Source organism: Pararge aegeria, chromosome 8 (genome assembly GCF_905163445.1).
Source record: "Pararge aegeria chromosome 8, ilParAegt1.1, whole genome shotgun sequence".
Classification (NCBI taxonomy): Eukaryota; Metazoa; Arthropoda; class Insecta; order Lepidoptera; family Nymphalidae; genus Pararge; species Pararge aegeria.
In genome coordinates, this window is record NC_053187.1 from 14,479,335 (window position 1) to 14,499,407 (window position 20,073).

General features: G+C 35.5%; 2 protein-coding genes across 2 annotated transcripts; one reads left to right on the forward strand and one right to left on the reverse strand.

Annotated features, from left to right (window-relative positions):
- Positions 1-915: 915 nt before the first annotated feature.
- LOC120626020 lies at positions 916-12,516 on the forward strand. Its single transcript, XM_039893299.1, has 5 exons — positions 916-1,084; positions 9,226-10,113; positions 10,320-10,404; positions 11,110-11,251; positions 11,856-12,516. Exons 1-5 carry the CDS (start codon positions 1,064-1,066, stop codon positions 12,010-12,012), a joined length of 1,293 nt encoding a protein of 430 aa, XP_039749233.1. The 5' UTR covers positions 916-1,063; the 3' UTR covers positions 12,013-12,516.
- Positions 12,517-13,385: 869 nt separating this feature from the next.
- LOC120625891 (deoxyribose-phosphate aldolase) lies at positions 13,386-18,986 on the reverse strand. Its single transcript, XM_039893151.1, has 6 exons — positions 18,782-18,986; positions 18,507-18,700; positions 17,726-17,864; positions 16,772-17,001; positions 15,583-15,729; positions 13,386-14,659 (listed from the first exon to the last, which is right to left on the reverse strand). The coding sequence occupies exons 1-6, from the start codon at positions 18,807-18,809 to the stop codon at positions 14,471-14,473; spliced, it is 927 nt and encodes a 308-aa protein (XP_039749085.1). The 5' UTR covers positions 18,810-18,986; the 3' UTR covers positions 13,386-14,470.
- Positions 18,987-20,073: the final 1,087 nt, after the last annotated feature.

A 20,073-nucleotide genomic window follows, 5' to 3' on the forward strand; every position in this document is an offset into this window, starting at 1 on the left:
CCTTTGTGGTACCTACAGCACCTCCCACATCTAGCCGACTGGCGCAGAGGGCAGCGACCCTGCTTTCTGAGTCCACGGCTGTGAGTTCGATTCTCACAACTAGAAAATGTTTGTGTGTTGTATATAAATGATTTTCAGTGTCCGGGTGTCTATATATCTATATATTATAAGGGTTTATGTACATTTTTCATAAAAATATTGATCGGTCATCTTACTACCCATAACACAAGTTACGCTAACTTTAGGGCTAGACGGCGTGTGTGTGTTGTCGTAGTAGGTTTGCCTCTAACTTTTCTGAGTTAAGTGCATTTCAAGCAATTAAAAAATCATTTGTTAACGCTTAGGCCGTGCCTTAGGCGTGTGAAATCTACCAATCTGCACTTGGCGCTGGCCAAGTGCAGATTGGTAGATTTCACACGATGCAGTGATGCTTTTCGGGCTCAACATTTCTTATTCTGAGAGAAGCTCCGTGCCCTATATAGTGGGATAATCGCCTGAAACAAGTGTTATAAAATATATCCTAAGTATAAAGAGTTTCTCGAATCATCGGAAAAATCCACTCTAATATGGTAAATGTGTTTCATAAAAGTGTGTGGTTCTGGCACTTCTGAACGTAAAACTCACTGAAACGATCTGGAGGATATTTGTCTTTAACTTGCTTTTGTTAGTATATATATATATATACCGCGAAGAAACTCAACCAAACATTTCAAAAATTCTAGCAGGACGAATAGAGCAACCTTAATCATATACATAATTTTAAGGGCTAAGGCTGTTCTGAAAGTTATGCACGAGCAGGCAAGCAAACACCTTATCCAACTAAGTATTATCAAACAAAACAAAAGTTAATTTCCTATACCTACTGTGAAACGGAGTCGGTGATCTATAAAACGCTAGCGTGACCGTCGTCCGCCTTCATTATAGCTATGAGAGAGGCTGCGCGAGCGCATATCAAATAACCGCAAAGCTCCGACGGAGTGTTTTGACGATCTATAATTTAAAAAGAAAACAGTGAAAGAAGTAGATCAGTGACGTAATCCACGTGTTAGTTTTTCTTGCGATAATGTGGGTGCAATATTTACTAGTAAGTTATTAAATTTTACTGATTATTTATATCTATTCAAAAGTTGCATGTATTACATGCAACTTTTGAAAATCATCAAAATCAGCGCAGCTACAACCTATTTAGGCCATACACTATAAGTTTTATTTCCATATTAACAATTACCCGTGACTATGCAAAAACTCCTAATTCCGTATTTTCCGCGGTAAATAGTAAAAAAAAGCCGAGCTTACCTATATTCGTTTCCCTAAACTCTGCCTGTGAAATGCTGCCGTTCTAAAGATTAGTTCTCCTGACAAACAGATCTGGCTGTCTTTTTTGCAAAACTCAAGTCTCCCAATTATTTTATGACGGCATCTATTTCGTAATAACAAATAGACTTCAATTTAATTGATTTAGTACCTATATTTATTTTGTAGCCTATTCTTTCTTACCTATATATCTACCAGCTTCCTATACTTATACCCATTGGATATTTTGACCAACTAGTAAAGTAACTTTACTGTGTATTAAACTCTTGCCCATATGATTTTCAAACCGGGGAACTGGTCTTCGCCAGCGAACAGTGGCGTGCATAGAGGGTATGCACGCGACTATGGTATGCAGATAATCTAAAATGAAAAATCTCCAGTAACAGTTATAAAAAACTTAGGGATAGGCTTTGTAAGAATTATAATAAGCCTAGGCTTAAATTTTAGTCGAGTTTTTCTTCATTTTATATACCCTCTACCTATGCAAACCACTGCAACGAAGACAGTGTGCAGAGGTTGTACCTATCTGTATCTTACTTTAAAGTTGAGATGTCCACCGTTATTTCATCGTCCGGGTCGTAAAGGACGTGTTTTGGGTATTTCCTGAGGAGAGCGGCCTAGTGATTGGGAGTGTAAGAGAACGCTCTATTATAAGTTAGTAAGTTTTACTTTCAATTAAAATTTACTTAAGTATAAGAAGCAAGATTGTTTGGCAGTAAAAAAACTTGGTCAACTGCATATTTTCTTGGTAACTTTAAAATGTTTTCCGACATCTGTAAATGGAGGGTAATGTCTCAAAATGTTAAGGACAGATTCCTAAAAACGTTTTCGTTCGGCTAAAACGGTTAAGACCCTTACTGTCCCATTCAAAAAATTAATTCTAACCCTTTTTTTTTGCTAACGGGGCAAATCTCATCTCATACCCACCTTGGGGGAGATACGTAGGAATGCATAAGGGATTCCAATCCCCTAAAACGCTCTCAGCGTATTGTGAAGCCGAATGTTTAATATTATGTGCGCTAGAGTAAAATACCTACATGTAATATATTTTGTTAACTTCCATGTACCAAGAATAAATTAGATGCAATGGAAGCGGGTATATATATAACATAATAGACAACGCAATATTTAGTAGGTAGGTATTACTAGTAGATTTTTGGTGATCTAATTAAATTCATAGGTAATAAACTTTCATTCTTATAAGGTAATCAATCCATCCTTGTGGTCTCAATATTAAAAACAGCGTGTACGATGAAATAGAAACCAGTTTATTGAAAGTTCTTGTGTTGTGTTGTCTAGATATTCCTTTTTTATCATTTTAGAATTCTCCTCAGTAGTTATGATTATATTATTTAATACCTATAGCTTTATATTTCGGTAACTATTCAATGGATGAACAAAACAGTACTTCCATGATTAGGTACACTACTTTTTATTTGAAATCGTATCTATTGATTACTCAATCCGTATACTTGCTTTAAATAAATACCCAGGTAGTATCTTTATGATTACCGGGAAATCGATCTATTAATTATATAGCAACCAGAGAAACGCCGGCGACCGATTAAATAACACTTGTTGACTTGTTTATAAAAAGGCATAGATACGTAGCAACATAACTTAGTATCACGCAACTAGTAATGAGTTTCAAAGCAGCCTTTTCCGCTTCCAACATGATGCTTTTCTTGGGAAGGCTTCGTCTAGGCGAGACTCGCGGCTTATTAGTTGCACTTTCATTTTATTAACTCTCTCGGTAGCCGAGATGGTTCATTAAAATTATAATGACCTTTAAAATAGATTATGTGTATTTTAATAGCGATGCGAAGAAGATTGTTAGTAATATTTGATCCCGTTTGCTCGGAAATACTCTCATTGAGAACTTTACCTATTAGAAAACAAAACATCTACTTATCGTCTTTTTCGGTAAATGATTAACGATAAGTAGGTATAGAACTAAAGAGATTTCCAACACAACGATAATAAAAATTGCTTAAAAGTTAGCCCATTAGTTTTCTTAGAAGTGGAAATGGAAATGATATTACATTCGTACTTCTAGCCCAGTCAAAGAGGCGAGCCCATCCATGGAACAGGACCCTAATTCTTTATAACGCAAAACGTCTGTCTGGTACAGTACAAAAAATCATGTCTGTTGTATGCAGATAATAAATAAAATAATTGTTCATTTGTGAATACAATTATTTATTTTTAAAATGAACGGAGAACTAAATATTCTGTGAGTATTTCAAACGTATGTTGCTCGATATTTATAACCTGTTGCCATTATCAATATCGCGCAAACACGAACAGATAAAAACTAGAATTTTGTAAAATCTAGTTGACATACAAAAGGTTACCTTCGTCTCGCGACTAATCCTAAAGATGCGCTCTTTTGAGCAGTCCTGTGTTTGGTCGCTCGTAGAACCTACCTATGTCAACAATGTTATACGCTTTTCTATGACAGTTAAGGAAGGTAAAGCCTTTGATAGTAACATATTATGTTACTATTTTAAGCTCACTGGGTAATCTTATCATGTCTGCAATCAAATATAACCTGAAAGACCCATCTAAAATGATATTAAATGAACAACTAAGAAAACTAATTTGTGTATGCCATTTTTGCTTTATCATTATAACAAAAGGGTCTTTACACAATAGGCAATCAGGAGGTATAATATGAAAGTTTTTACTTAACCTAATTTCGGTCAAACTGCATTGTTCTGATTGTAACATAAGCATATTTGTAGAAAAAAAAACAAGTTTTTGCCTACCTTACCTTAATAAACAAATTTAATCAAATGTGCTAAGCCACTTCAGTATGGCGAGGCAATAACAGCCTCTTCTCTGAATAAAAAATATTATTTATATGATAAGATTGTTTTTTGAATGAATTTTTTTTAACAAGACAAGTAAGATGAAATAAACCATGTATACATGGTAGGTACATGCAGTTACTATGCGGCAGCGCAGCCAAACGAAAAATCACTTGGCGGTAGGATAGTAGCCAGCCACGTCCGAAGCATCGGACTAGAGCAGACCAAAGTCAATTCACAGCGCCAGGGAGGTCGACCAAAATTTAATATAAATGCGACCACTTATTCTTCATTTGCATTCCTGGCCGCGTGACTTTGGAATTCTCTTCCACACAATATTCTACGTGATAACCCATCTCAGATTGTGTTCAATTCAAGGCTGAAGCAGCACTATCTGGCTTCTCTATGTAATAATTAGTTTATTAGTATATATCTTTCTTTCTGCATTTTATATATTACCGTAGGTATGATCTATATATATTTATACTATACCTATTATCTGTGCATGTCTATGTATTGTACTTACTACTTATATAGTATCAGTCATTTCTGTAGGTGTGTACTCAGCTTTACTTTTCATTGTTTGTCACATTCGAGGGCTTCTGGAAGAAATCTCTTTAGAACTTGGCCTTGTGCACGTCGTGTCCTTTTTATGTTAATTTTTAATTATTGGTACTTAATAAATAATATGGCGAACATTGTAGGATTCATTAGTAAATCCTTTCTGCCAAACACACCCCTGCAGGGCAGGAGACAAAAATGATATCCCCGATTATATTTATTATTACAAGGGATATAATCGGGGATATCTATATATAATTATAAGTATATAACGATATAATTACAGATATATTATTTGGATATTATTTCCACTGTTGCGCCAATGCTCTGAGAGTTGATAAAACTCTGCGAGTAGATACATTTTTATCCTTTCCCCGGGGCTATAATTAAGCTAGCCGCGCAGGGGGGGTATCGTTTAGGTTGTTGGTCAGAGAGTCTGACAATGAGTGGCAGATACGCTGAATTGTTTTTCGGTACCTATTTGCCTTCAGAGCCGTAACTTGCCACGACCGAAAAATCGCACCTTAAGTCTTGAATTACAAATAACCGTTGACCTATATAGGGCCTACTTGGTCGAAATCGATATGAAAGCCGATTTATTGAACACATTGACACCGCAGAAGTGTCGCGGGCTATTGCCTTTGAAAGCTGTGACTTTCTAGGGCAGTTCTAGAAAGTACTCGTAAACATATTCGCACCATTAACCCTGACCACAAAGTGGTGGATATCCACGCTATCGTAACAATCGGTAAACTAAGCTAATCTAAGAAATCTTAATGTTTACGTATAGCACAAGCGTTAATCGCCCAGTGGGTAGGACTTCGAATTCACTTTCGGAGACCGAGTTCGAATCCCAGCACGCACCTGTAAATTTTCTATGTTATGTGCGTTTTAAGGAATTAAAATATCACTTGCTTTAACGGTGAATGATAACATCGTGAGCAAACCTGCATACCTAAGAGTTCTCCATAATGACGTCCGATTGGCGCAGTGGGCAGCGACCCTGCTTTCTGAGTGCAAGGCCGTGGGTTCGATTCCCACAACTGGACAATATTTGTGTCATTAATATGAATGTTATTCAGTGTCTGGGTGTTTATCTATATATTATAAGTATTAATGTATATTATTCATAAAAATTATATATCAGTTATCTTAGTACCCATAACACAAGCTGCGCTTTCTTTGTGACTAGATCGTGATGTGTGTATTGTCGTAGTATATTTATTTATTTATTGTTTTCAAAGGTATGTGAAGTCCACCAATCCGCACTGGGCCAGCGTGGTGGGCCTTTACCCATCTCATTGGGTGAGGCGACTCGTGCCTTGTAGTGGTCTGGTCATGTGTTAATTTTCACTTTATTTGTACACCACAAATAGGAATAAAAACAATGGACACAACAAAAATAAACTTAAAAAGTAGGATACAAAGGGCGGCCTTATCGCTTAGTAGCGATCTCTTCCAGGCAACCTTAGGATTAGGAAAACCAAGGGAAACCGATTAATAATGATGATCCAAATGAAAGAATTGAAGTTCAGTATGCAAAATTGCTTTTTGAACCCATAATAAAATAATGCAGTTTAATATGGAAAATAACTCAAGATTGATTAATTAACTCATATTACGGTTACTATGAAACATCGTACCGGAACGCTAAATCGCATGGCGGTCTTTTTTAGGCCATTTGACTAATATCTCCAGAGCTTAGCGCGTTCTGATAATGAAACTTCAATCCATTTCAACTTTAAATCAAAAACATGTATACTTTGCTATTTTATATTTTGTCTACTTTATTTACATCGATATAGGTAACGGAAAAAATTACGAGCTGTTATGAAAACTTTCACCCCTAAAATAGGGATTTTATACTTAATTCTGAAATAAGAGCCTCATATAAAATAATACAGTTTTAAGCATCAAACAGCGCCTTTCTTCTGCAGTTCAAGTGCGAATTCTTAGTTTCTTCGGTCACGTGTCCAGGCGTAATGACGTGTCCATTGAGCGACTTGTGGTTCAAGGTAAAGTAGAAGGTACCAGAGCACGCGGAAGATCACCGATGAGATGGACGGACCAAGTGAAGGCTACAATCGAGGTTCCTCTACATGAATGCGCAAGAAAGGTAACCGTTAGAGAAGAGTGGCGAAGTATTGTCAAGCGAGCCACAACACCCAGATGACGACCACGACCAGTCTGTCAAGACTGAAACGACTAAGAAGAAGAAGACCTTGTACCTACCTACAATATATAGCATAAATATTATATATACCTACAAGGTACAGATTTAAAACCGCCGAATATTACAGCTCCTATTAGTCAGACTGATATTTCTTTAATTTCACTGTTGAAATAGTAGGTAGGTAGGCACAAATCGCATAATTGGATTGGATTCGATTTTTTTTATTCGTAGCTTTTATTTCACAATAATTTAAATTTTTTCTAAAGAGAGAAGTCAAATTGCTTATTATGAAAATGCTTCGCAATGCTCTTTGTCATTCAAACTCAACCCTTTTTTTGTTAATTGTTCAAAGATAACCTTCACATTAAAGGAATTTAAAATAATACAACAACAAAGTAAGTAAACAAAATGAAGTTCGCACTTACTGTCCAACAAGTAGGTGGGTTTTTTTTACTCCACTACAAGTTGGCTTTGACTGCCATCTCACCTGGTGCTAAGTCCCTAATGATGGAGTCTTAGATGGAAGCGGGCTAACCTGTTAGGATTGGTATCTCTCTTATCTCCTATGCGACATCCGGACCGCAAAATTGTTTAGCGACAGGACTTTGTCATTTACAATTATTATACAAGTATTAAAATCTTCAATGCGTTAGGCCTTTGTGACATAGATTTTGCCACCTTTTCCGACTTCAATGCGTTAGGCCTTTGTGACATAGATTTTGCCACCTTTTCCGACTGATAATTATTACGACACAAATGGTAGTTCTGAATAGGTTCCCAGTGTGATACACTTAGATAATGTAATATTATATAATGGCCTCCACAATTTACGAACTCTCAACTACTTAGCCGTTACATATAATAGCTCTTATAAAGACGACTCAAGACTTCTTTCTGAAGAACCCGAAGATTCTTTATGATTGACCAAATTAATAACCTTGTCTTTGACATTGAGCGAGTCATGTCGAACGAACTGCAATTTCACGGTTTGGACTTATTTTCACTTTGAATGAAATCTGAATAAACAGTGAAACTTACTTTCGATTTCAAAATAAGTTTTCAACTGTTTTTTGATCCATTCCACCCTGCTGTGAATTGTCCTTGAGTCGATATTTAGAACAATCTACAAATAATTTTCTAATTTATTTCTAAACACTTTTTAGAAACATACAATATTATATACTTACAAAAATCTTCCATCGGTTCTCCGAGCTTGCCATTTGAGCCACTTTACTCTTACTTATTTTTCATTGCACATGTACAGATACAGCATAGAGTTTCTGAGCCTTCTTATGAAGCCCATAGTTAGCGACCAGGGTTCGGAGTATGGAGGGTAGAGGTAAGGAGAGTCATCTTATATGGGAGAAAAGTTGAAAAAGTGTCCAGTTGTATGCGCTAAATAACAGTTCAAAAATCCTCCTCAATGGCGCTGGTGGATGCACAGAGTATGGTATGAATGTAGCAATCGTAGATGAATTGAAGTATGCAGAGTTAAAAAATTTAATGTCATTATCGACTAAAGTAGTTAATAATTGAGAATTTCAACAACTTACGTTGTACAAAATACTGTGGAAAACCTTACTTCCTTGTTTATTTTTCAAGCCTACTCTAACAATATTTGGCGCTTCTTTTAAGAGTTACCTTGATGCAAATGTGGCGCCATCCTAATTTAATACATTTTGAAGGACACTTTTTCATATACACAGATGATCCTCCTTACCTCTACCCTCCATAGTTCGGAGCCACAAGTCGTCACTGGCAACTCCAACTGGTTGTTCGATGGCTTGTATCTATATTAATAGTATTTAATCTAATTTACATGAACTCCTTATACTTATAGTAAAATATTTATTTGATTATATGTTAATTTATCGACTTTCAATAGCTTTGCAAACAGGGAAAAGCTTGTTTAGAACCGGGATTACGTGTCTGCTAAGTCTTTGTCTTGCTCCGTGGTAAATTAACATGCCATGTTTTTAAGCACTAGCTAGGAATCTAAGTAGGTTCTTACTTACATATCTAAAAATCAGAACTGAATGTTGGGACCACAACACCTTCTTAGCATTTTATTTGTATCGGTCGCCAGTAGACAGCGGCGAGTATTTGCTATTCGTTTTTATGAGAACACTTTTTTTTCTTTTTTCGTGGCACACTTTTTCCAATCAGATTACATAATGTGATGTAATAGAAAACTCTTTATTCTATTTGGCCGCTGCTGGTTGAATTAGTAGACTATATAAATTTGCTGTTATTTATTTATATTCTTATAAACTACTTATTATATCATTCTAAGTAGGTAAGTGGTTGGTGGCCAGTGAATGTAGTATTTTTACACCGCAATCAAATAGTATTTTTTTATCGTTTCAGGTTTCGATAAGCGCCATTTCCATAGCGGCAATAAATATTCCATTACAAACATTACAAAATGCACATACAATAACGAAGACATTACCAACATTCCCTGAGCAGTCTCTACCGATTTACTATGAATCAGATGAGACCAGTGGCGAGAGTTACCTGGTTCCGCAAGAACCTCATACACCCGAGGAAGTTATCCGGGGAATAGTTCCTACTCCTGCTACATATTTACTGCCACCGTCACCGGACAAACAAAACGAGTATTTTGTAAAACCTACAGAACCTGGAGAGCAAACCGAATGGTATCCCATAGCTGAATCCCCGGCAATTCAACAGGAGATAATTCAGCAAGAGGTACGATTAGATCCAAGTGACGCGAACAGTAATTTGAGAACAGGAAAAGTACTACGTAGGGGTCAAGTTATTACGGTACCATCAAGAAATCTGTTACCCCCAATGGAAAATGCTCACAATGATTTTGTGGTCTTGTCTCCTTCAGCTGAATTAGAATTGCCATCAGAAGAAATAGATCACACTTTGAACCAAAACGCTAATATAGAACTCCCTATTCTTAGACTTCCATCAGAGAAACCATATCCGGTACATTTTAGAGTGAATCCACAATCTCCTGTTCCATATATTAAGCCACCAGGAAATGTACCCCAAGAATTCAAGTTTCCGACGAGGTTGTACCCGAAAAAGTACGTCAATGAATTCAAGCCAATACCTATACCGGTGTCTCAGTATGTAGAGGATTCTGAAAATGATTTACCAACTGCTAAAACTGAACCACAGGACACGCCTCTTCAATCGGAATCTTCGACGCATTTGAAAGGAAAGAAGAATTTGTACGAAAAATCCCAGAGGAAGCGTAAGCCACAAGAAAATACTGCGAAGGTAAGAATTAGGTCTAGCGTTAGTTTATGAGCAGAGCGGAGATTTCAAATCTGAATAAATTATGTAGTGTGCGCTCATGCATGAATACGACCTTAATAAGACTTTTATAACTTATATTGCAGCCAAAGATGGAGCAAATTAATCTGATAGCGTTTTTTGAATTCTTCGGCATATTTAAGGATTATATTATCATGATATTATTTCAGCCGCTAGCTGCAAACGGTGCCACCTATGACGAAGTGAGTCCTGCAGAACAAGATACTTCTGAATCCATCCACCGACACCCTGGAAGTAAGAAATACCTAAGTTTTCCTTATTCAAGTCATTGATCTTTTGGGTGCAAAAAGATGATTCTCTACTTATTTTTTTGTCTTCACGTTGTTCTAGTATCTAGCTTTCTAATGCAGATCACGAGATCCTAGATTCGATCATCGGGTCGGGCCAATGAATAATATTCGGTTTTTCTATTAAAGAATTCTGAGTACCAGCCTGGAGTTTTGAAATTGGCGATGATTCATACCCGTACTTCTAAGAGCACGTTTAGATATCGGTCCTACCTATTCATTTACTTTAGTTAGGACTTTGGCTTCACATGTTGGGGCTCAAGTTCGAATCCCAGCACGCACCTCTTACTTTTCTAAGTTATGTGCGTTTTAAGCAATTAAAATATCACTTGCTTCAACGGTGAAGGGAAACATCGTGAGGAAACCTGCATGCCTGAGAGTGCTCAATGATTTTCTCAAAGGCGTGTGAAATCCACAAACCCGCACTGGGCCAGCGTGGTGGACTACGGCCTAAACCCTTCTCATTGTGAGACCCGTGCCCTGTAGTGGGCATTATTTCTTAAAACGACTATCCTGATTTTTGTGAAAAGTTTTCCCTGTTACATAATGTGGGAAGATTATTCTTCCACATTATTATATAAGCTTAATGCTTAATTCTACGTGACGCTGTACATGCGAATTAATTCCTCAATACATTTTTGCAACTTTACAGATCAAATACATTCTAACCCCTCAAGAAAAGAATCTTTTAAGTATAAGCCTGAACACAAATCTAAAGGAGAGCGTACAGAGTTTCGGATGCATGGAATGAAAGGTCCCAACAGTTATCAGTTCGGCTACGATACTGGAAAAGGGTAAATACAAATATTTTTTTCAACTTAAGTTTTAGTCGTGTAGTAGTAGTTGTGACAGCCGATTGGCGCAGTGGGCAGCGACCCTGCTTTCTGAGTCCAACTAGAACATTCTCATTAACTCTAGTTTTAAAGCATGCGTTTGTCGGTAGAGTGGTAACGGGCAGACTAGAGAAAATTGAGAAATTATAACTTTATTTAACCTAATGTTTAAATAAATAACTAAGAAAAGCATAGGTTCTTCTTTTCGTTAGCGGTAACCTTGTATTTGTTTTCTATCTAGTTTAACTGAATCGTGTAAAGCGGATAATCATTTGGTCGGAATAACATATCTTTTTTCGCTGCGAAAATCTAATAGATTATTTATTGATGCACCTTTTATTAATTTGTAATCCTCGTAAATTCAGTTTACCCTGCTTTCTGAAGAGGAATGCTCTATAATATTTCGCTAAATTCTAATATATGCGGATATATTATTGCCAAGATCTCACCACCATGATCCTAACCATCTATATAACCATAGAGTCAAATAACACTTTGTTTAAAATAAAGAAATATTTGACTTTATTTTGTGTAATGCACCTCAACAATGTGATTTTATTTTTAGTAAAAATCGTCAGTTCCGGTACGAAGAAAGAGACAACGACGGTCATGTAAGGGGACATTATGGATACGTGGACAAGTTCGGAAAACTGCGTGTGGTCAACTATGATGCGGACCCTGAACATGGGTTCCGGGCTGAAGCACCTGTGGTGAAAGAATGAAACAAAAGTATTCTACACATCGCACCTTAAATCATAATTATTTATTTTCTGATCGAATTTTATTTCAGCCTGCAGACGTCTACAGCTTCACATAGGCCTTTCGAAATGCGCCATCATACCCGGTCGTCAGTTTTCTTCATCCACCCAGCTTTCGCCATTCACTTTTATTTCGTCGGTCCAACGTGCGTCCTACACTACGCTTGCTTGTTTAAAGTCTCCACTATTAGTGGTCCTTAAACAAGCATGGCTGACCCATTGCCATTTCAACATGCTCATGGCTTTGGCCGTGTCAGTGACTTTGGTTCTCCCGCAGATCTCTTTGTTTCTGGAAACTCCTAACATAGATCGTTGGGATTTGGATGACATACAAGTCTGCGATAGGTCTAACAATACAATAGATCCGTTTGGTGTGTTGGTTTGGTTTCAATCGCTTATCGTTATCACAGAACGATTCTTAATATTTTTTTAGCATTATATTTTCTGGTATAGTACCTACCTAACTAAAATGCGTTTATCATAATTCATAAAATTGATTAATATGAATAGGTATAATTTTATCCAAACTACATTGGTGGTTTAGATAACAGTATACCTGACCCAATATTTTGAACTGGAGTAGGTTATATTAAAAGCACTTTTGAAACGTCAAGTCAATCTGTTTGTAGAGACTTTACCACCAGTTTACCAATTACGTTTATATAGACACTTTTCTAGTAAGTGACATCTTACGATATGACTTTACTCTTTAGTAGAAGGTATTGAAACTATAGTTCAGAAAACGACAAACATCACGGAGTCTACTTTGAATATCAGACGCTTCACAAATATCTTGGTATTTGGTTTTTATGTATTAATTAAGGTTTAAATTAAATCGGTATAATTATCATAGCTTAAGTATAAGGTTATTTTTGATAGTAAATTTACATTTCATTATTCACCAAATAATATTTTTAGAGACTTCGCCTTTGTAAAGTTCTAAAAGATTCTTCTTAAACTTTTAGGAAAGCTTTTTGTGAGAATAAAAAAAAATGAAAGCATAACTTTCATGAAAAAAGTATGTCCGTGCCATAATAACCAACATTTGCGACGTACTATAATAATTAAGTATTACCCTTGAATTATAATAAAATTTACGTAAATATAAAATTAATTATTTATATTAATTTTTAATGTCCTTACAATCTAAGTTAAATAAAATTTCTTTAATAAATAAATTTTTGTGTTTTATTTTGTATTTCCATGAAAGATTACTTGTTCAAAAAATATTGTGTAGCGGGAAAGTATTTACAATTAAATCAAACTGCCAGTGTATAACTATATGATTTTATTTGTATAAAGTCAATATTTAGAGATATAAAAAATATTTGGTCTTAATTATAATATCATTTTTGATCATAAAATTTGTAATTGTATTATTATTTATAAAACACCGGATATTAAACTGTGGTATTAATAATTATAAAGGCACATGACCAAAACCTATAATAACACATATACTGTTTGTCTTCTCTTTGAATAGATTCAAATATATCTCGAAACACAGTGCATACAAATTATCCGAACGCACCAAATACGCATTTTAAGGTTACGCGAAGTATTTTTGTCGGAATCCGCCACTGACTCACTCGTTTATAGGTTATGTGGCGAGAGGCAAGAACGGGCACTTCCACACGCTTGTGTCGTACCTTTGTGTACAACAAGACTGCTATTTAAAATACTCAGTAATGTCTACATATATCTATATACTGTTATGTATTTTTTATTATTAATAAATAACAAGAAAAACGTTATTCAAATTTTCGTAAGAGACGAGATAATTTTACTGAATCGTATAACGCGGGTAGTCATTATGTCTCTAATCGTTAAAATTCCTTGAACCTCATAGCAAACTTCGGCGTCACGAGGCGCCTCTTCCGAGCGTGAACTGCGTGTATCAGTAGAATCCACCAATCGAGTTATGAAAAATGAATGTGAACCGGAGAACGAAAAAATTACAATTACTTCGTATTTTCTAATTTGTTAATAAATTTTATATAAAGGATCTAAAATCCATACTGTCAGTATCAAGTCAGGGATCAAGTTGGCAATACAAAGCTATCTCGAGCGCCCGTCTGGTGCTCTTTTAATGTTTAGCACCAAACATTCCGTGCCATTTTGACTGTTCAATGACACAGTGCTTAAACAGTAGGTGATAGGTAAGTCTGTATTATAGACAATTTTTTGTTTTTATTTTAATACACATTAGCCCTTGACTGCAATCTCACCTGATGGTGAATGATAATGCAGTCTAACGGGGTTGGGCTGTTAAAATTCACCGAAAACATCTTATTGGTGGTTCGAGTCTAGTAGAACTCTCGATTGGTCAATTCAAAGTTGAAAAAAATACAGAAACTTTACTTAAAAATGTAACTATCAAATGCAATTAGTAACTTACTAATAATTTTATTCGTTGCCTTAGTTAAAAAAATGGCCATATTCCGTTACAAGTCAGTTTTATATCTTTTGCTAAAACGTCGAGGAGACTAGAGGCTCCTATACGGAATAGTTGTGGGGTCAGCCATTCGGGTCCCAGTTCAGTATGCACCAATACAAGCCAGTTGACTGCATCCCGAGATGTCTTTATACCCCCGGCTGGTTTCAACCCTACCTGTTGATAGAATGAATAAAACATTACAATACCCCTTACATTTCTTCCCATACAATTCAATCCTAATTTCTTCAAGATTAATCGAAATTGTTGTATGATCAACTAAATACGAGCAGCAGCCAGCAAAAGCTGTATGAAAATAACGAACTGTTGGGGCTTAGTTTTTCCATTTAAAAATGGAACAATATTTTACTTATTTTCGGATTCAAGTCCTTTAAGGCCTAATATTTTACTTCGAAACATGGAAACCAAAGAGCGAACTGATCGAAGGTTTTTGTGGATTGCAAATAGAAAGCTGTTTATTGAAAAAAAAAAATATTACTTAACACATTAAAGTGAGTTTTTTTTTATTGTTTGTTGTTGGTCATTTGTTTTTTGAATTAATTGTATTTTGATTGATTCGAAGTAATTGTATTTGACAAAATGAGTTCAAGAGAAGAAAAGTTTCAGTAAAGTACTATTATATACTCTTATATACTATATACTCTTTTCTATATTTCTTCCTTTTACGCCATTGGTTGCTTGGAAGAAATCGCTATGTAGCGATAAGGCTACCAAATTGTACTCCTTTTATTTGTATTTATATCTTTGTAACTAATTTTTGTTTCTTTGGTGTACAATAAAAGTGTATTCATTCATTCATTCATACTATATAAGACTTGACCACACCTAGGCATTGATTGACCTGTGTCTCGGCCCGCATTTACACGTTCGTGCACCGTTGAATGTTACGCTGGCCGCTGCAGTAATGTACTAAATTGATTTAACTGTTATATTAATTTATTTATTGGTTGTAGATAAAATCTTGTACACTCCTGCACGTTTTTAGTCATATAACTCGTGATTTCACATAATAGCAAATAGGTGTTGGAACACGATACTCGGATAAGTGTGCAAGGGCTATTAACAGTTAAATAATTTACCTTGAAACCAGTCTGTTGATAGAAATTACGTATTGCTCTGCACATAACAAGTCCTACAGGCAAGGTTGCGTTCACAGCTTCTTTTCCTGTTGACGTTTTAATAAAATCAGCTCCAGCCAACATGGACACCATTGATGCATTATAGACCTAAAATAAAATTTTATTATTTTACCTAAATCTAATCCAAACCAACCCTTTAGCATGACTCAAACTACTACCTTTTAGGGATATCGCACTTATTAATACCCCAAATCGATTCAAATGAATTTGACAAGGTTAACATGTAAAAAGTCTGTGAAAACAGACATTTAACATTTATTTATTTATTTATTCACATCTTACATTTTTGTCATTACAGGAAAAAGTTATCCTAATACGACAATGCAGCATGTTATGTAAATTTTAATAATATATATAACTATAGTATGTATTATAAAATCCAAATCGCTATATTTGTGAGTTCACTCAGAGTGCAACAAAATAAATCCGTCTTCTCGGCTATCACATTGAGGTACGGAGTGCGCGCGTCAGTGGCGCCTCCTTCAGTAGCTTGGTGCGCCCATTCGGCGTGTTAAACTAATGTTAGGTGATGGTGATAACAAATGCATTGTTAACTTAAAATTAAAGCTACCAGCTACGGGGGGTTCCAAATGTGCCCTGGTCTAAGAAAAGCTCCCAACAAACTTAGCCAGGTTTTTTTTTGTTGTCACCATCTCACAGTTGAGTTAATGTTTACCTATGATGCTACAGCAGTTCATACCCAAGCTTTTTTATCATACATGTAATCCTTAATATTATAATAGGATTTTTCTATAAGCTTACGTTTTATATAAACTTTGAACTTATAACTGATATACAATTACCCTTAAAAAGAAGAGTAGAGTAGAGTAAAAGTTCAAAGTGCAGCGTTGACTGGAAAGCTATCTTGGTATTGTTTGAACTTTCTACTTTTATAAGTAGAAAGTTCCAACAGAGCATGGTGCGTGCAATATGAGCATGGTGCATCACAATTACAGGGAGGTTGCCTAAAGATGATAATTTTTTATAAATACATAATTCAACTCAATTAATCAACTAATTTACTAAACAAAATTTTAGGATACGTAGGTAGCTTTATCACTAGCATAAATAGTGCACACACAATGATGACACAATGATACAATAATAATTGAAAGTAATTTATACATACATTCTCATAAGTGCCAAGTTCACCAACACCGAGTATGACCTTCAAATGGGCTGTACTACACTCCTGCTTCATCTGTAGCACTTCCTGGTACAAAGTTTCCCACTTTCCCATAAGTACAAGACTGCGGTCAAGAACAACATCTATTTCAGTTGCACCCATTGATACAGCATATTTGATCTCTTGTAGTCTTGTATGTAGAGGATATAACCCAGACGGGAAGCCAGTTGCAACTGAAAAGGTTGAAATGCTTAAGAATAAATTTTTGTCATTTCAAGTATTCTTTAATTTTCTAAGGGCTTTGAAAATTTTGGCTCACTCACTGATCCACCATTTAACACAATGAGTACTTTTTATTTTATAATAAACTTTAAGGGTAAGCATAGTAAGAGTTATAAAAAGCCTACCCTTAAGTGTTTATGACTCGTACTAGAGATTTTCTCTATTCTATGTCATCTGCATACCCTGTATGCACGCCACTGCATGGCAAGTGGCAGATATATGTTTTTTATTCATTAATATATAGGTTCAGAGGTCCACTTGTGTGGCATCACTGCAAGGAAGAAATCCTACAAAATGCTGCCCTGTGTCCATTAAAATTGTAGGTGATAAGCTTCATGTAGCTATAATTACAACTCCAACTACACACATCAAACCGGTACGCAACAGGGTTTGGTGATTCAAGCGTCCACTTAAATAGGGCATTAAAAATGAAACTTAATAGTTGTTTACCACAAGTATGTTAATAGAGTTCGAAACATTCGAAAATCAGCAGTGAAGCAACATTAGACTTTGTTTAAATTTATTCAAATCCAGAGCACTGAAATTCATCGGTTGCCTCTAGAAATGCTTTTTTTATTCTTTTTATACCTGCCATCCATTTCTTACAACAAAATGAGTGATTATTAATAATATTAAAATTAATTAGCTGTATGAATAATAAATAAATATATTAACCTGAAGCCACTTGTATTTCTTTGGTTAGTTTCATCCTGTTAATAACATCATGAGCATTGCCTACTCTGTTTGGATACACACACACAGCTGCTGTTCTGGTTTTTACTTTTTCTTCTAAAAATGGAAGTGGATTAGCAGCCTGGAAAATGTAGAGTGCAATATTAAGATACTTAATTAGATATTTATCAAGGTCATAGCCAGATTCCAGGATTGGGCCAGTCACTGCTATATAACCAGTTTTTCAACTAGGAAATGTATACCAGCTTGGAGTTAGGAAATTAGTGTTTTCCACCTCTGCCCCTAGTAAAGCAAATTAAACAGACAATTCCAGTTATTAACAGTAATTTATTACAAAAAGCAATAAAACCTGCCACCCACATTGGGATACTGTGGTGAGTCTGTACTTTAAAGGAATTAAATATACTACGACAATATTGTAATGCCATCTAGTCCCAAAGTAAGCTTAGCTTGTGTTAAGGGTACTAAGATGACTGATGAATGTTTTTATAAATAATATATATAAATAGTTTTATAATATTCATATAAACAACCAGACACTGAAAAACATTCATGTTCACACAAACACGTTCAAGTTGTTGTCATCAAACAAACAGCCCTTGATTCAAAGAGCAGGGTTGCTGCCCACTGCGCCAATCGGCTGTTCTTTTGCCTTTATTTCAATGGAATCCAGTATGCATTATGCACAACAGAAATCGTGTTACAATGAGAATTAGGGAATAAATGGGCGCAAGTGAAATGATATTAAAAAAAAAACCTTAACCTTAGCACACAGTCTAGTGACATTAGACCTAGTATCATCTCCAGAGAGCGTAGTCAGATCAATCAGAGATACAGCTTTGATAAGCCATTGCACATAATTTTTAGACTCGTGTACTGGATATTTTAATAATATTTTTTCTATTTGAGCCTCAACACTGTATTTGTCCACGTGAACATTGTCCAAAATCGACGTATCTGCGAAGTAAAGTTGTTTAGATAAGAATTTAATTACAACTCGAATTCAAAAACAAAACAATCTATGGTAAAACAACATACCTAAACTTTTGGCTATAACTCGAACCATCTTTGTACTGTAAAATTAATTCACTATGTTATTTTTCTATTAAGCAATATATGAACAGTTTTCTTTGCTGTTTTGTTTCGATAATGAAAATGTTTATCAGTCTCTCCACTTTTGTCTTATCTGTTAACAGAGTAAACTACGATCAAAAGAACATTCCTAAATTTATTTTAAATTTAAAATCACAAGTGACATTTGGCTTTTTTTTTTAATTTATTTTACGGCCATGGATTCAAGTCCTTTAAGGCCTGACATTTGACTTGACGCAGAGACACCAGAGAGTAGATACATGACAGGACACCACAGACCCTTAACACTAGATATACAATACAAAGATGATAATAGTCTTTAATCGCTTGGTGCGCAAGCTACCTTCACAATCGCACATTTAGTGTACGGATTCATTTATCTATCTGGTAACAGATGAAAGCGGAGCGGCCTGCTTCCAAGCAGCCTCAGCACTTCCAAGCAGCGTCGGGGCGTTTAATAAGGAACACTTATGACCTGATAAAATTACCTTAGAAATTATCACCTAAGGCTTTTTGTAGGATATTATATACCTACCTACCTATCCCCTATTCGCATTCCATTCATGGAAGGTTTAAAGTTTAATCTTTTTCTTCTATAAAAGACGAAGCTTGTGACATATATTTTTTATTAAAGTCAAAGTCAAAAATATCTTTATTCAAGTAGGCCCATAGGTGCCACTTTTGATGCGTACATTACATGAGAATTACACGGTAGTGAGATGATGGCGATATAACCATATTCATAAACTTAAAACTAAAGCTACGAGGGTTCCAACGTGTCCTGGTCTAAGAAGTAGCCCACAACAAACTTAGCTGGGTGTTTTTTTTTGTTATCACCATCTCACATTGTCATTTAAAATTATTAGAAGATCCTGGTTAGAGCAATAAATCACACCCAAGCTTTTTTCTCAATTACGTAGTCGTTTAAACTATAATAGGACTTTCTAATAAGCTTACGTTTAATACAAACTTTGAACTTTTTAAGATACATCTCCTCATCATATTAGATAGGAGGCACTAGTTATTATAAGGCTAAGGATGTATGTGTTACCAAGCCAGTTGAAGAGCAGAAGAATAATTATGTCAAACCACGTCCCTATCATCGACCTAGAAAACTGTTTGGGCCCTTTTTACATATTTTTGCATAACTTTCTTTTCAACGTCAATTATAATAAGGAAATCCTACGATGGATATCTATCTGGTTGTTCGTTAATATTTCACGCAAAGACGTGAACAC

Excerpts from the sequence above, each read along its gene's own strand:
- LOC120625891 (XM_039893151.1), bottom strand. The coding sequence starts at position 18,809 with ATGGTTCGAGTTATAGCCAAAAGTTTAG. Across the intron at positions 17,865-18,506 it reads TCACTAGACTGTGTGCTAAG|GCTGCTAATCCACTTCCATT; the intron begins GTTAAGGTTTTT and ends TACATTTTCCAG. Across the intron at positions 15,730-16,771 it reads AACTTGGCACTTATGAGAAT|GTCTATAATGCATCAATGGT; the intron begins GTATGTATAAAT and ends ATTTTATTTTAG.
- LOC120626020 (XM_039893299.1), top strand. The coding sequence starts at position 1,064 with ATGTGGGTGCAATATTTACTA. Across the intron at positions 10,114-10,319 it reads CACAAGAAAATACTGCGAAG|CCGCTAGCTGCAAACGGTGC; the intron begins GTAAGAATTAGG and ends ATATTATTTCAG. Across the intron at positions 10,405-11,109 it reads CATCCACCGACACCCTGGAA|ATCAAATACATTCTAACCCC; the intron begins GTAAGAAATACC and ends GCAACTTTACAG.